The sequence below is a fragment of the Solanum tuberosum genome, unplaced genomic scaffold (genome assembly GCF_000226075.1).
Source record: "Solanum tuberosum cultivar DM 1-3 516 R44 unplaced genomic scaffold, SolTub_3.0 scf00203, whole genome shotgun sequence".
In the NCBI taxonomy this organism is placed as follows: domain Eukaryota; kingdom Viridiplantae; phylum Streptophyta; class Magnoliopsida; order Solanales; family Solanaceae; genus Solanum; species Solanum tuberosum.
Genome location: NW_006239129.1, coordinates 447,270 through 465,821, shown reverse-complemented (window position 1 = coordinate 465,821; position 18,552 = coordinate 447,270). Strand labels below are relative to the sequence as shown.

Here is an 18,552-nt window from a genome sequence, read left to right as displayed (position 1 = left end):
AGCTATACCTTCTGAACCTATAACGACAAAAAGAAAATAGCCTACCGAAGGTTGGGAAGGATCAACTTCAGTGAGCTGTGGACAGTCAAAAGGAAAATAGTCTACTGAAGGTTGGGAAGGAGTACGTTCAGCGAGTTGGGGACAACCTAAGAAGGATGGTGTACCACCTGACTTTCCTTGGTCAAAAATAAAATGGTCTACCAAAGGTTGAGGAAAATCATCTTCAGCGAATTGGGGACAGTCAAGTAACAAATGGAGACAAAGTACCACCAGACTCTATCTGGACAAAAAGGAAAAGATATGATGAAACCTGGGGAGGACCTTCTTCTTCTCAATGGTTGGGAAAATCAGACACAAAAAGATGGCCCAAAAGAAAGCACAACAATAAGCATACACCTAAGGCTAAGTGGTAAAAAATACAGACAAGAGGTTTGGGAGGAAGCTAAATTAATCATTTGGTTCTGGATTAAGAAAGTTGTGTGTATCTAGTTGAATCATCTGCAACAACTTTTACATTCTTGCTAGGACTTTCTTATGAGATAGGTAACGTATCCATCATCATCCACTTGTTTTTGTACTGGTTCATTAGGACATTTGGTACAGATCGACCTAGCAATGACCTTAGCAAGATGGAATGTTAAATGCTCAATGTACCTTTAATTTAATGTATCTTATAAACATCAAGGAATTGAACGAAAAACAAATTCTTAAGAAGTTAATTTTCTCTCTCTATCTCTCTCTCTTGATCTACTTTACTATGAATAACAGAGGAAATCATAGATTTCATTCATGATGTCAATAAATATCTCAAATAAAAGTTACCCAATTTGATGAGTATAGTAATTCGATATGTGTGCTGGCAAGAGATAGCAAGTTTTCGATATAATAGTCGAAATGTGTGCGATCTTAACCTCACACCATCATTATAAAAAAAAACAACAAAGAAAGACGATCAATCAGAAAAGTTTCATCAAATTTATGTGATAGTAGAAACTTCATTCCAATAAAAACATACTAAAAGAAACAAAGTTTTTAAGTTCTAGTTGAACTTAACAAGTCAAGCCCGATGCAGAAAGCATCCAGCATTTACGCAAGGCTTAGAAAATTTATTTAACAACATAGTCAAATATAATATTAATAATAAAAATCTAAATTTTGTCTCCTCTAACACTCTTAATATCATCGGCAATAGCTATAACATCCATTGAAATACCAGCAATCGCTCTTTTTGAAAATCCAGCACAATAAAGCCCATTCTCTCCTTTCCAATTTATCAATGTGCCATCTTCAAGGAATATTGAGCTATAATCCAACATACAAAAGAAAAAAAATTGTACATTATTTGAGACAATATGGTAAAATTAATTGTAAGTGAAATTAGTAACTAGGAAAACTTATCAAGAAAAACTTATCTGCACACAATATTTATGGGCAAGTGGAAAATTTCAAGACTCAAATTTAGAATTAAGAAAAGAGAACATAGTGATGATTTATAAAACGTACCTTTAGCAATTTGGTAGCAATATTCTTGTATCCAGTAGCAAAAATGATTGCATCAAATTGATGTTCATCTCCATTGTCAAACACTATTGGATGTTCCTTTATTTTCGATATTTCAGGAAGTACCTAATTAACAATTCACAAAAAGTTATTTCACAAAAATAAAACAAGTATTATTTCATTTTTCATAATAGAAGATTAATGCAATTAGATGAACTATTTACACAAATTTACTGTATTAGAAAAAATTAAAAAATTCTACTAATTTCTTAACTATAACAGTTGAGCTACTGCCCATGATAATGAACATGTATTTTACTCTTGTTCATTAAATACTACTACTAGGTTCTTGGCAGTAATCAAATTTGAACTCGTGATGTGTGCCTAACCATACATACTATAAGATCAAAACCCTCAGAGAAATTAAAGCCATCTGTTTTTCACATAATATTTCTCAAAATAGAATGAAATAAAATAAAGATAGTATCACACCTTAATCTGTCCAAGTTTAATCTTGTCAATGGCACCAACATTAATTACTGTAGATCTACCTTTTGATATTTTAAAAGAAAATGGGCCTTCTTCCGGTTGTTGTATTCCTAATTCTGCTAAATTTCCAAACTTAAATTTAGCGTATTTTGCAATTATAGTATCTACTAAAGATATTGGTAAATATTTTAGCAACAACATTGCAGTATACACCATCTCCCTTGTTAGAACGTGAATCTGCAAAAACATTAGGAAAAAATATATTAAAACTTTTAGAATTAACAACCATATTTATCAAAAATATAATTTATTGTGGATGTGAAAAGCTTGCATCATCTAACTATAGAAAAGTTATAGCACTTTGGGAGAACATCATGAACTATAATGTACATATTTAAGAGTGTAAGTTTCATATTTTTGACAATATATTAAAAAAGAAGTACAAAATCAGATCAATTATAACGTATTTGTATATAACTTGTAGTATTCAAAAACATAGATCAAAGTTGGTAACTAGAATTATCAAGGGTTCTAAAAAAAGAAATATATATGAGTAATGCACGAAAGATTAAATTAAAAGAGAAATCTAAATTTCATATATAGTTAGTGCAAATAATTTTTTTTACTATCATTTATTAAGTCATCTAACTGATAGATATAGACAAGTTTCTTCAAAATTATGAGATTCAAAGTCTTAAAAAGCAAAATATGTTATCTGTGCAACATGTGAAAATGACGATGTATAAAATTGTTAATACGACAAACTTAGCAAAAATCAAGATTCTACTTATAAGAAAAAGAAACTCTAGTTCTTTTTCTTCGAATTCAGTTCCTCAAAGTAAAAAATATATGAGTTGTTTATAGTTGTACTAAACAACTTGTCACCTCTCCAAATCCTACTCTTCTTTTTCTCACGATATAAAATACCCGATCAGACCTGAATTTAAAATTTCTAATTTTGTGCGATTTAGAAATGGAATAATGAGATCTTTCTATGTTTTTAGGATGTTTAAATATATATCCCAATTTTTTGTATTTACAAGAATCCAACACAATATTCCTTAATCACTTTCTAGTCAATCAATATTCCCTTTTTAAAGAACAACTGATTTCACTAAATCAACTTTGAATTCATAATCAAGGTTGTTTTTACAATTTTATATAGTGCTTGGCGAGTGTTTGTGAAATTTAACACAAATAACGAATCGGTGGAAATTATTAGAGGTGAAGCTAATTAAAAAAAAAATTATATAAGAGATACCACAAGGGTATATATGACTGGGTGGTCAATAAAATAAAATGAAAATCATGAGAAATCATGTTCTTATTCCGGTCCTTTCACATAAGGGTATGACCTGGTGTTGATAGTCAAGAAACCCATACTAATCTCTTGATGAATCGAGTTACAACATTACAAATGCTAGTAAAAAGTAACAAGTACCATGTAAAATAGTTGATGTATAACTACACTGATCGAACACCACCATTAATTTTTTTTTGTAACAAACACTAACCTACTCACATGCAAACAAATAACGATAAAAGTAATTATAAAGCACAAAGATATAGAAAGACTAACCGGATTTCTAACAATAATTGATTTGTGACTTTCATAACTTTACAGATCAAAAACTATTTCCATCCCTGAATTTTCTGATCCAATGACCAATACCTTTTTAACTTTATATTTTCACCAGATCTATAATCACTTGACACTACAAGAAATTTGATTATTAAGGACGAATTATTTTATCACTTAAAAAATCATATTTCGTCACAAAAATAAATTTATGAAAAAAAATATTTCGTCAATCTTTCGTCTCTAAACGCTTGTCTCTAATAGTATATAAAAGACAATTTAGCGTGTCGTCACTGAAAGTCTTATATTAACTACTAAAAAGAATATTTGTCCCCAAATGCATAGTATTTGCAACGAACTTATTTGTCATAAAAATGTAAATATTTTGTAGCTAAAAATATCATATTGTCACTAAAGGTGTGTCTAATAATGACAAAATTTATTTGTCACTAATTATTAATTTAATTAGTGACGATCTTGATTGTCTTTAACGTTATGCATAATTTGTAGTAAAAGAATAAGATTCCGTCACTAAAAGATAACAATTTTCGTGGTTGAAAAAATATTTTTGGCAGATAATAGGTGGTATTATTGATGAATTAATTTGTAGTTAAAAATGTAATTATTTTTGTCACTAAATATAATCACTTCGTGTTAAATAAAAAAGTAGCAATAGGGTTACTTATTTTTTATCCAAAGAAGATATTTTTATGACCTAATATAATTCTTATAACGTTTAATGCTATGTAAATAAATATGTACTTAAACTATTTGTTGTTAATACATGTCAATTTCAATTGTTAAAGTACGCAATCTATATAAATAAAAAAACATCATAAAAAATAAAAAAAATAAAAACATAAATAAAAACACTGTATATTATAATAATTTGTAGATAACACTTGCATACAAACTCATCAAGTAAATTAAGTGAAATTACTCAAACAAAAATAGATAAATCTAATTGAGGTACGAAAACAATATCAAATTCAAAAATGTAAAACTATGTAGTTTCCTTGTATACCAGTGCTCCATTATCTTACATTTTCACTCATTAAGTGACTTTTTTACAACTTCATCATTCATGTACCTGTGTAAAAGAAAATAAAGAATTTTAGTATTCAAACTTTAATTCTAAAAATGCTTTTTGATATCATAATGTAAACAAAATATGTATTCAAACTTTAATTTTAAGAATAATATTAATTAGTGAACTAAATTATAAAATGAGAATATATAAAATAATTTCTTCTATTCAAAATTATTAAACATTCAAGTATCACAATCAATAAAACTTATCTCCTTATTGAAATGGTGTCAAGAATTTCTACATTCAATCAACACCAAGTAAAAGTTGAATAACAATTTTGGAAAATAATTGTTCCTTATACTAATTGAAACAAATATTTAAAAAGTTATAGAGCATTAACAAATGTTAGATGGACATAATTTGGGATACTAGATAAAAGAAGGAAAAGAAACGAGAGAGACCAGTAAAATACCTATAGGAATGGAATGTAGTATTTGTATTCTAGTTGGTTTTTTAGATTTAAGTGGATAGATTTTAGAAAATTAATAATTCTTAAAAGGAGGAAAAAGTGAGTGGGTAGTTTCATGTAACGTGGGATGGAAAATGGGGAATGAGTGAAGAAAATTTAATGCATTGAAAGTGGAGGGAAGGTCAAAATACTTAAAAGTTAAATTTTATTTTTTACTTTTACTATAATATTTTAGTTTTAAAATATAAATTCTCACAACTATGATTTCCGTCACTTAATGGGCTTCCATTAACTACTCCTACTAAAATTATTTAATTTATTTGACATAATCAAGTAAAAATAGTATGTCAATTATACTCCATCTATATAGATAAATTTTAAAAAATGTAAATTACATTCAAATAGATAAATAATAAAATGAGAATAAAATTTGGTATCTATGTGACAAAAATTATTTGTCGCAAAATTGTATGTTAAATAGAGACAATAATATAATCATCGCTAATTATTTGAATTATTAGTGTCAAAAAATAAAGTCACAATTAAATGTAAAATTTGTAGTTAAATTTTACAATAATTAAGTAAAAATTGTAATTCGTCACTATTGAATCATCATAGTTTTAGTGAGCAAAATATTTCGTGCCCAAATGTAGATTATTTTAGAACAAAAAATGATTTGTCATAAATTGGGTACATCATTTAGTGACAAAATAATCTGTCATTGATATAGCTTTATATTTGTAGCTAATAGTACTCAATAAATGGCGCCAACTTATTTTTTGGTGGGAAATTTTAGTAGACAAAATTTTGCTACGAAATTTTATGTTTCGTCACTTAAAGTATTGGCCATAGATCTTTAGCAACGTAATATGATTTTCGTCATTAAAGATGAACAATTAGTGACGAATTTCATGTTGTAGCTAGTAATTTCGTAGCTAAATATCATATTTGTTGTAGTGAATGGATTATTTCACCTTTGAAATTTTCTATTCCTACCATTTTTGGAATATAACCTTCGTTATTTTCTCCTGAAGCAAAAATCAAGAAATCACTAGCATACAATTCAATTTCTCCGCTTTTCTTGATTTGACATTCCATTTCTTTTCCCCACTATTGTAAAAGGTTGATTCAACACAAGTTTTGGAATTTTGGCTTGATGTTGAAATGCTCAACATACTCATCTATGTATTGAATAAAATCTTTCTTCGGCATATACTTAGGTGATGAAATTGCATGTGGCATAAATAGTAATGTACAATAGTCCTTTGATAGATGCAAATGAAGTCTATTATAAGTCTTTTTCTTCCACAAATAAGCACTACAATCTTGTTTTTCTAAAACAACATTGTTTATGCCCAATCTGTTTAACAATAATGTCACTCTCTTCCTTGGTGAAATTAGCCATTGCAAAATTTTCAGGAAATTAAAAAGAAGTTCTTTTTTGAGAATGTTGTAAAGAAAATTGCAACAAGATTTCAAGAAAGGAATTTAGACAATGAGGTATGTAAATATGGTCTTCAAATAGGATAAAGATGATATTCATTAATTTTTTTTCCTTTTTTAAAGTGTAATAGAAAACAATAGTTACAAGTAAATGTAGAATTATTATTATTGAAACAAAATTTGAGTGTTTTTCTCAATTCTTTGATAAATGTGAAAATATTTAATTGAAAGTTATCTTTAGCTTAAGTGAAAACGTGTCATATGCATTTTTGTAAAAATGAATTTTGCAATTTCAAAACAGATAAATTACAAAAATTTAATTGAATTTGACTGAAGTTTAGTGACCGGCTAAATTCAAAGTATATTTATTTTTTGTCTTTTTATCAATGTCTTTGATTTTGAAATATACACTCAACTAATTAAATTTTATTGATTAAATTATATTAGCAAATTATTTTCTTTGTAAAAAAAATAGAATTAAGAAGAAAGATGATTTTTTGATATATTAAATAGGAAAAAAGCCTAAATATGCCATCAAATTTTGAGAAAAAGGCTCATCTATGCCGTTCATTTGAGCTATTTCTCAGACGAAAATGACATATATGAGCCAAAATTTTAACGGATGACAGAGATGAGCATTTTCTCAAAGTTTGATGACATATTTTAGTCTTTTCCATTTTTTTAAGCCAATTTAAAAAGAAATAAAAGGTACTTTTTTAACCAATTCATTGACGAACCCTGCTAAAATTGGGCAAATATATTTTTCATCAAGTATCTTGAGGATCAAGTCGAGTATGTGAATCTCGGGAAAAAATATTTATATTGAAACCTATGGTAAAATTTTGGTTGTGGTTGCATCAACTTTCGTGACACACAATACAAAGGGTGATTCACTTAGATATTCAAAGGTTATTAACCCTGATATATAGCTTAGGCGATAGATATATCTATGTCTTAAACATAGTGTCACACCCCGAGGCTACCCCCTTGACGTAAACACGGTACCTAGGATCATGAGTGACTCCAAGCTAACCCTGAGCTGGAATATCATAAGCATACTAAAAGATTACCGAATAAAATAGTCTATGCGGAAGTTTAAATCCATAATTAATTCAAAGTAGGGAATACCCAATAGTAATCCTAATAAATAAATACTATGCCAGAGTTTAAGATATTGAACTATAACTGAAATACTAAAGCTGAATCAGTCTATGTCTGAAATAAGCCTCTAACTGACTAGAGGTGCTGGGACATACCCCCAGCTAACTCTAGTAAAACTAAAACTAAAATGAAAGACTGAAATATAAAGAACATGTCTATCATTCTCGAAGAATGATGACTCACCACTAATAGTGCTGAATACAGATCGGGGACCGATCTACTCGTGATTTGGATGCTGAGGAACTAAACCTACACCACGAAAAGATGTAGCGCAGAGTATGCATCAGTAGTTAAAGGTACTGAGCATGCAAGATAGGATAAAGTTGAACAAACATGTAACTGAACAAAGCATACTGAGCAATGATATATTCTGAACATGATAGAGATACTGAGATATACTGAATATAAACTAAACTGAATGCAATGACGAAGTACATAACATGTTGAAACCGAATTCTAAAAATGTAACTGGTAACCTAGTCAATAGACCATAATCTAACTGTGGGAGCTACTATCTACCGACATAAAACCAAATGAGCTAAATGTGGAGTCCGATGTATATGCCACATCGAGAGGACCCAATATACCTTGCCAATGGTATAGAGGCATGAGTGGCGTGATCACTAAATATGAAGCCCACAGAAGGGACTTATAAGCCTACGAGGGCACGTAGTTCTAAGACTATAAGGGTGACTGACCCTAGTCCAACTCAGTGTTAAGTTTACTCCCAACTGGAAATGTGTACAATACAACATAACTGAATTATAATGAATAACTCCATATTATGACATGCTTACTGAAAAAAATTCAACATTAAATACTGATAATGAAACATTGAAAACTGAGGCATGTATATTTGTTTATCTGTCTTAGCTAGTGCAATTCATGAACTAAACGAATCTACACAACTAGGGTTCTAAAAGTCATGCCAGAACTAAGCAACATTGTTACGAATACACAATAATATGATTACGAATACCCTACAGCTAAATCACAATGATTGTCTAAAGTTCTAGAAACCCTAGGTCTAAGCAATATTCAGGGAATCTAGATCCTGACTGAAATCTAGGGACCTAGTGGATGAAAGGGATCCACCAGTGAAATACCACATACTTGGTGACAAATTTCATAGAGAAATCTTCTGATTTCGGGGTTGGAACTGATGAAAACCTGTTGCGTTCTTGGAGAGAGCTTGGTCGACTATTTTCTCTTCTTTTTCTCTAAGATTTGCTTTATTTTGGTGAATGATCGATTAGGGTAGGTTCTCACTAAGTTACTGAGCTTAAACTGACAAAAACTGCCTAGTTTAAGGGTTAAATAACGTAGTTTATGTGTCCAACATATAGGGCAAAAGACCAAAATGACCCTACTTAAAATCTAATGATGGCTGACCACGGGCCCTATGATGGATCGTTACAAGGATCAGGGACCATCAAGTGCATCGTGGTCCTTGGCCAGTAGCTACTGGTTATGGGAGGTTCGACCATGAACCCTAACACGGACCGTGTGAAGGACAACAGACCGTGAAGGTCGATGTGGTTCTTCAATTGGGCTCGTGGTCTGCTGGCTCAGGTCCACGGACCCTCCCACGTCCGTCATCAAGATAACGTCCCGTGGAGGGCTCTGTGGTCTGATACCTTAGCTGGGGAGGTTTTATCTAGCTTACACGAGCTCTTATCACACTTATCCGACTCAGGATACATCAGAGTAGATCAGAAAACCATATAAACCCTCTAGTAGAGTTAAAACATGAGTTGTAGTCAACCTAGTTTTTAGTTCTTCGAAGCTCTTATCACACTTATCCGACCACTAAAATTTAAACTTGTTTTGAGTCAACTTAGTCAATGGAGAAGCTATGGATGAAAATCCTTCCACAAACCTTCTGTAATAACCGGCTAGACCCTAGAAACTTCTGATATCTGTAGGAGAAGTGGGTCTCAGTCATTGCCTTATTGCCTTTATTTTCTGAGAATCTACTTGGATCCCTTCGCTAGATACGATATCCCCAAGGAAAGCAATTGATTGTAACCAAAACTCATATTTGCTAAATATAGCAAATAACTGGCGATCTTTGAGATTTTGCAGGACAACCCTCAAATGAGTCGCATGTTCTTCCTAATTCCTAGAGTAAATTAGGATATCATCAATAAAGACGATAACGAACAAGTCCAAATACTGCTTGAACACCCTGTACATCAAATCCATGAAAGCTGCAAGAGCATTGGTTAGTCCAAATAACATAACTACAAATTCATAATGACCATACCAAGTTCTTAAGGTTGTTTTCAAAATGTCACTACCTCTGACTCTGAGCTGTTGATAATCGGATCTGAGGTCTATTTTCCAAAAATGACTAGCACCCTGTAGTTGGTCAAACAAGTAATTAATAGTGGGGATAGGGTACTTATATATTATTGATTGTGACTTTGTTTAGCTGTCGATAGTCCATGCACATCCCGAGAGAACCATCTTTCTTTTTCACGAAGAACATTGGTGCACCTCATGGGGAAATATTGGGTCTGATAAAGCCCTTATCTAGAAGCTCTTTCAACTACTCTTTGAATTCCTTAAGCTCAGCTGGAGCCATTCTGTAATGAGGAATAGAAATAGGCTAGGTATCTGGAAGGAGATCAATTCTGACGTCGATCTCCCTTTTGGGTGGAACTCGTGGAAGATCTTCTCGAAAGACTTCTGGGAACTCATTTACTACTGCAACTGACTCAAGAGTTTGGGTTTTGGAGCTGGAATCCTTAACCCAAACTAGATGATAGAGATACCGTTTAGAGATCATCTTTCTAGACTTAAGGTAGGAAATGAATTGACCCATAGGTATTGAGTTGCAACCCTACCTTTAAGTATAAGAAACATATTTATGACTGAACTGAGTTCCAAGAACATGCAAATACACTGAAAATGCAAGATTAAATGACAGAAGATGATACTAAGACTCAATTTACGCAAGAGAAAATTGGGAGGCTGGAGGGGAACTCTTACCTGAAGCTTAAACGGAATCGGACGAAAAGAGATGAGGATATTTTGCTTTCATGGCTTCTTCTGCTTCCCAAGTAGCTCCCTCTATTGACTGACTCATTCACAAAACTTTAACTGAAGCAACTTCCTTATTTCTCAACCTTTGAACCTGACAATCAAGAATTTCAACTAGCACCTACTCATAAGTGAGGCCATCTTTCATGGCCACACTCTCTAAAGGTACTGTGGATGTTGGATCACACACACACTTCTTCAACAAGGAAATGTGAAAGACTGGATGCACTGCTACTAATTCTGCTGGCAATTCTAACTCATACGCCACTCTACCAACTCTTTTCAAGATCCTGTAACGGCCTACATATCTAGACTAAGCTTCCCATTTTTGCCAAATCTCATCACCCCCTCCATAGGTGACACTTTCAGGAATACCCAATCATCGATTTGGAATTCCAAGTCATTTCTCGTTACATTTGCATAGGACTTCTGACAACTCTATGCTATCTTAAGTCTATCCCTGATGAGCTAAATTTTTTCCATAGCATTATGAACCAATATGGCCCTATCAAGGTTGCTTCACCTACTTAAAACCAACCAAATTAGAGATCTGCACCTACGCCCATACAATGCCTCATAAGGGACCATCTTAATCCTGGAATAGTAGCTATTTTTGTAGGCAAACTCTATAAGAGAAAAACGATCATCCCAAATGCCCTTGAAGTCGATCACACAAGCTCTCAACATGTCCTCTAAGGTATGAATGGTACGCTTTGCCTGACCATCTGTCTATGGATTAAATGTTGTACTGAGGTTATCTTGGGTACCAAGACCCTTCTGAAACAATTTACCGAAATGAGAGGCAAAATGAGGACCTCTATCTAATATGATAGACAAGGGAAACCCATGGCCCGACTATCTTATTAATGAAAAGCCTGACGTAGTCCTCCGCCAAATTTGTTGTCCTAATAGCCAAAAAGTGAGTGGAGTTAGAAACTCTGCCTACTATTACCCAAATGGAGTTGTGCTGCCTGTGAATACGAGGTAAACCTGTATTAAAGTCCTTGTTGATCACTTCTCACTTCTATGTAGGAATATTGATCTCTTGAGTCATACCTCCTAGTGTTTGATGTTCTACCTTACCTATTGACAATTGGGGCACTGAGCCACAACATCTGATATATCCCTTTTCATGCCATTCAACTAAAAGACATCCCGCAGTTCGCGGTATATCTTAGTGGCACCCAGATGAATAGAATACCTAGAGTTATGGGCTTCTTTGGATCTACTATCTCAGCTCACCCACCTTATAAACATATAAACTACCCTGGTAGCGAAGCACACCATCTCCCCTTGGGAGAAAATATCAACTTTCTTCTGAGGAACTGCACCCTTAAATTGAAGCAATATCGGATCACTGTCTTGTTTTTCCTTACCCTCCGCCACCAGTGAAGATTCTGATCCATTGTGAACGGTCACACCATCATCAGATATGTTTATAAGTCAAATTCCTAAGTGAGAAAGACAGTGAACATCTTTTCCTAATTCCCTTCTTTCTTCCTTAACATGCGTTACATTTACCATAGATAGTCTACTAAGAGCATCCGCTACTTCATTGGCCTAACTAAGATTGTAAAGCACATTCATATCATAGTCCTTGAGGAATTCAAGCCATCTTCTATGGTGAAGATTCAACTCTTTCTGGGTGAACACGTATTGAAGGCTCTTATGGTTTGTGAACACATCTACGTGAACACCAACAAGTAGTTTCTCCAAATCTTTAGGGAAAATACTACGGCTGCAAGCTCGAGGTCATGAGTTAGATAGTTCTTCTCATGCACCTTAAGCTGTCTAGAAGCATAAGTTATAACCTTACCTCGCTGCACACACAACCTAGGCCGATTCTGGATGCATCACAGCAGATCACAAACCTTCTAAACCCTCTGGTAGAGTCAAAATAAGAGTTGTAGTCAACCTAGTTTTCAGTTTTGCGAAGCTCTTCTCATACTCATCTAACCACTAAAACTTAAAAAAAATTTGAGTCAACTTAGTCAATGGAGAAGCTATGGATGAAAATCCTTTCACAAACCTTCTCTAATAACCGGCTACACCCAAGAAACTTCTGATATCTGTAGAAGAAGTGGGTCTAGGCTATTGCTTTACTGCTTCTATTTTCTGAGAATCTACTCGGATCCCTTCGTTAGATACGATATTCTCAAGGAAAGCAACTTATTGTAACCAAAACTCACATTTGCTAAACATAGCGAATAACTGGCGGTCTTTGAGAGTTTGTAGGACAACCCTCAAATGAGTTGCATGTTCTTCTCAATTCCTAGAGTATTGAGGATATCATCAATAAAGTTGATAACAAACAAGTCCAAATACTGCTTGAACACCATGTTCATCAAATCCATGAAAGTTGCACAAGCATTGGTTAGTTCAAATGACATAACTACAAATTCATAATGACTATACCAATTTCTGAAGGTTGTTTTCAGAATGTCACTACCTCTGACTCTAAGCTGATGATAATCGGATCTAAGGTCTATTTTCAAAAAATGACTAGCTCCCTAAAGTTGGTCAAACAAGTCATCAATCGTGGGGATAGGGTACTTATTATTGATTGTGACTTTGTTCAGCAGTCGATAGTCAATGCACATCATGAGAGAACTATCTTTCTTTTTCACGAAAAACGTTTGTGCACCCCATGGGTAAATATTGGTTCTGATAAAGCCCTTATCTAAAAGGTCTTTCAACTGCTCTTTGAATTCCTTAAGCTCAGCTGGAGCCATTCTGTAAGGAGGAATAGAAATAGGTTGGGTATTTGGAAGGAGTTCAATTCTGAAATCGATCTCCCTTTCGGGAGGAAGTCTAGGAATATCATCTTGAAACACTTCTGAGAACTCATTTACTATTGGAAATGACTCAAGAGTTTTGGTTTCGGAGCTGGAATCGTTAACCCGAAATAGATTATAGAGATACCCTTTAGAGATCATCTTTCTAGCCTTAAGGTAGGTAATGAATTGACTCATATGTACTGAGCTACTACCCTTCTATTCCAGGACTGGTTTGCTTGGAAACTGAAAATGAACGATCCTAGTTCTACAATCGAGTAAGGAATAACAAAAATGTAACCAATCCATACCTAGAATTACATAAAATTCTACCCTTTCTATCTTTAAAAGATCTGCTGAGGTGGCTTTCTGAGAGACTGTGACAGGAAACTTTCTATATACCCGTTTAGCTATAACTGGATCACCAACTAGAGTAGAGACTGAAAAGGCATCTGAAAGGGTTTCTGGGCTGACACTAAAGTTTACTTCTATATAGGGAGTTACAAAGGAAAATGTAGCCCCTGGATCTAACAAAGCATAAACATCTAAGTGAAAAACTCTTAATGTACCAGTGACCATGTAAGGAGAATCTTCCTTGTCTTGGCGAGCCTGTAGAGCATACAACCTGTTCTGGCGCTGACCACCACCAGTACTAGTTCAAGTACCCTGTTGAGTAGAGCGACTAGCCGAAGTTGCTAAGGATGTAGATTGAGCCCTTTTAGTGTTACCTCCCTATCCCTCTTTATAAGAAAGGCAATCTCTCAACTTGTGAACTGACTCACCACACCCAAAACACCTTTCCTTTTTTGCATGACATTCGCTCGGATAGTTCTTACCACACTTTGGACAAGTTGGGTAGGTCTTGTTACCTAAAAAGACTCCCCTGAGACTTAGAGCATGATGCCCTACCTTTCTGATCCTGTCGAAACCTGGGGGATGTTGCACTAGCTTATGAAGGTTCTAGAGTTGAAGACCTTTGCTTAAACTGCAAGCGATTTCCACTACCCAAATTCTACTGAGAGTAATCATAGTTGCTTGTCATAGCCTTTTTGTTGTCCTTAGCCTGTTCCCTAAGCGTAACTTCTATCAACCTGCTGAGCATGAGTGATGAGCCTAGAGATTTTCATGTCTTCTATCAACATAGCATTTCTTCACTATGTCTTTACCAAATCGGATACCCTAAATAGAAACTTGTTGATTTGTGCCCTTGAATCGGCAACCATATGGGGAGCATACCTTGAGAGTTGGGTGAACTTCAATCCGTACTCTTGGACTGACATGTTTCCTTGTCTCAAATTCATAAATTCTTGAGCCTTAGCCTCCCTCAACTCTCTTGGGAAGAACGTGTCCAGAAAAGCTCCGGTAAAACACTCCCAAGTTGCAGGAGCTGTATTCTCACCCCTGGTTTCCTTCCACTGAGTGAACCAAATATGAGCTACATCCTTGAATTGGTAGGACGCCAACTCTACCCTATCATTTCCCATCACCTGCTGATAATGTCCAAATATATTTCTTGAAAAGAAATATAAACGGTCGTATGCAATAAAATTTACCCAACTATTAGTCGGGGTCGATCTTACAGAGAATATGGAAGAATATTGTCAATAGCAAATATTTAACTCGGTAGTCGTTACATAAAAATGGGGGGATTTAAATTAAAAAAGAAGAAGAATAAAAATAACTTTGAACTAAGTATTTATTTATATTCAGATTATTAGAAATAACTAGAAATGTGTTCCCCATAAGCTTATAACGCGGTAACCCTAATAATAGTAATCATATCCTAGTGTATCACATGCAAAGTGGTAAGATATGTATTCCTAAGTGTTTGGTCCGCCAAATAGGAAATTTCACCACGCACCTTGGTCCAGCTACGTGTGTATAATTTACTAACCCTTACCTTTACCTTAGATTACACATTACATCAATGTATAACTTAGTTTTCACCCTCGCATCAATTGACATTAGCCTATTAGATAGTATCACACTAAATATCTGCTTATAATTCTTTTCTTATTAACTACCTCCTTGGTCCGGCAAGTAGCAACAAGGCGAGTTCTAACGCGTGCACTACGTTAAAAAGTATTTCTAAGCGAAAGAATTACCAGTGCATGCATCAACACTATTCAAGAATTACTTAGTTATTATTCATACTTTATTAATCACTCATGGTTCCCACAACCCTAGTTATGAAATTTTAGCTACTCATTATCTCAAAAACAGAATCAAAATTTATTAAAATAAATATGGTTGTGTTAATCATAAAAATTTCAGAACAATAGCTAAATTATCTTTTATTAATCACGAATACAAATAAATAATAAAGGAGAAAAAATAATAAACCTCAATTCTCCGGCCTCCACAACGACTCTTTCAAAGTTCCTAAGCTAGAAGAAAATTTATTTTGAGTATTGTTTCTTGGTTCTTGGTTCTTGGTTCCCAAAAAATAATTTTTCATGTCCTATTTATAGATATAAAAACCCTAAATAAAATAATTGAGTTCAAGACAAATTAGGAAATCAAAACTCAATTAAATTTGGTTTTCCGTTTTGTATGCGTAGAAATAAACTGCACCGTGCGCCTTATTTTGTTACGGCCGCCGCAATCAATTAAGAGGGGCACCAGCCGCTGCCACGTGTACAGCAAACATCAATTTTGATTTTGCTCAATTTCAGCCGTCATTTTCATATATGCATGAATATATTATTTTATTCTATTTAATCTATTAAGTTCCTGCTTGATTTCCTTCTATGATTTCTTGTTTTTAATTTATTTGTGCTCCAAATTTCTTCATCTCCATACCATTTTAATCCTACAAATAAAATACACAATTTAACACAATTCATAAAATTCACGCTCAATAAGGACAAATATAAATAATAAATGTGAGGTAAATAATAATTAAAATATATATTTTTGGTCTCACATCAACACCCCACTCTTAAAGTTTTGTTCGTCCTCGAGCAAACATTTAAGCTTATTAAAAAAAATCATACTAGCAATGTCATCAGTTTGGTTAATACAAACAATTAGACCATATACCAATTTCAAAACAACAAGTAGACTTCTCAATCATTATGCAAGACATCCAAATAAACAACAAACCTCTAACCTCCTAACCTCAAGGAAGGACTTTGAACTCATCAAATTTAAGCTTGCTCACCTACTCATCAAAGAAAGCTAATAAAATCACCTATCTATCATGAAACAAGTGCCCTCACAAAAAGAAATAGTCCACACACTCAATTCAAAAGATTGAACATAAACTAAGGACTTCATATCAAGAACAACCCTCACATTCACAAATAAAATTCACATGTATGTACAAAGAACCATAGGCTTGCGCATTCTGTACATCTCCAATAATTAAGCATGATTGAATAGAATCAAATAGAACGTTAACGGGTTGTAATGTAGGCTAGGGGACGGGTAGGAAAACTATATAATAGTGACTTACACTTCCTTAAGCACTTTGCAATTTTAGACTTCAACACCCATTTTTTCTCTCTTTATTTTCAGCCCTATCTTCAACAATTATTTCACAAGTTGTGTTCATCATCTCAAGAATGCTTCAATTATTTTTATTTTATTTATTTTTTTCAGATGTTTTGCACTAGCCATCCTCAACTCAAGGCTTTGAGGCTCAAGTGAGGTACATAATATCCTTGGTAGGTTCAGGGCCAATGTTTTAAGCATACTTCTGAATTAGCCACCCTCAACTTAAGTTTTGAAGCTTGGTTGAGTTGCACAATATCCACAAGGGACCACAACGTAAGAAGAGTTTTCACACTTTTCTTCATTCTTCACACATCAAGCATTTTCACCCTTTTTTACTTCTACCAATGTTTTCAACTTTTCTTCTCAACATAGTATATTAATGATTTCTTTTTGGATCAAATAGAATTATGGTATCAATAAAAAGAGTTTCGGCTCGAACATGTGGTTTACAAGAAAAATATAGGCTAAAAGGCTCAAAAGGGTTAACTAGTGATATAATATCTGAAAAGGCTAAAATTTACCAGACAAGTTAAAGAAAGCCTATTTTCATCTCCTAAACAAGACAACACGTTGTATTTCGCTTCAATAACATGCAGGGCAAGTTCTAGACTAAGATGCAAAACATGGAATAAACTAATTCTCACCACACATGGCACAAGTATCAATCAAGATGGATCAATTCTACTTCTAAGAGACACAGGATCATAACAAACTAGAAAATAAAATAAGCTATAAACGAAGTCACAACCATGAACTTACGTGTCAAAGAGTCTGCAATTTCCTTATCAATCAAACATTCACAAGAAAGTACTACCAAAAATTTAGGCTTAAATAGCAAGCATCACACCACTCAAAAGAGTCTTTTCTTTTTTCTCAAAATAAAAATCAAAAGAAAACTTATTCCTAAAAAAATAAAAGACACTTGGTTCAAAGGGACTATCCTTAGGAAATGAACCGAAAACAAAAGCCAAGGAACCCAACCAAAAAAAGACTCAATAAAACAGAAAAACTAGAAATTCATTCCTCCACCCCACACTTAAAAATATGCTATGTTCCCAAAGCATTAAATAAAATTTAAAACAAGGGTTAGGAAAACTCCCTGAGGCCTTTAGGCCTAGCTAGTAGCATGTTCTCTTAATTTTCATCAAGGGTTGTCACCCCACACTTAAGCTCAAACATGCTCCTTTGCTTCAATTTTTGTTTGGGTACTCAAACTTTTCCTAATCTGCAAAAACAAGACCAAAGGAAAAAACAGTGATACTAATAAAATAAAAATAAAATAAAATAAGAAGTTACACTACTAATTGAGTTGCCTCTCAATAAGCGTTTAATTTAACGTCGCAGCACGACACCATCAATTTTACTATTTTTCCTTCCACTTTAAAGATATGAATTGCTCCCTAATTTTACATCAATGTTTCTATTACGCTCAAGGGGTGGTGGTACAAAAATAAAGGTCCCAAGCAATAGATATTGCATTATGCACTTCTTAGATCCTAAGTGAGAAATGTAATTCTCCGATTAAAACTTCCGTATATGTTTCGCTTGTTTCCGAATGTTGTTC

General features: G+C 33.6%; 1 protein-coding gene across 1 annotated transcript in view; it reads right to left on the bottom strand.

Moving 5' to 3' along the window:
* Positions 1-241: 241 nt before the first annotated feature.
* The window catches only part of LOC102594359 (probable indole-3-pyruvate monooxygenase YUCCA10), a 22,445-nt gene continuing 4,134 nt past the window's right edge, over positions 242-18,552 (bottom strand). The window contains exons 2-6 of the mRNA XM_015312507.1: positions 14,060-14,142; positions 13,893-13,978; positions 1,993-2,226; positions 1,504-1,626; positions 242-280 (exon numbers count right to left, since the gene is read on the bottom strand). Coding sequence (XP_015167993.1) covers positions 242-280; positions 1,504-1,626; positions 1,993-2,226; positions 13,893-13,978; positions 14,060-14,142 — 565 coding nt within the window. The remainder of the gene's footprint in view (positions 281-1,503; positions 1,627-1,992; positions 2,227-13,892; positions 13,979-14,059; positions 14,143-18,552) is intronic.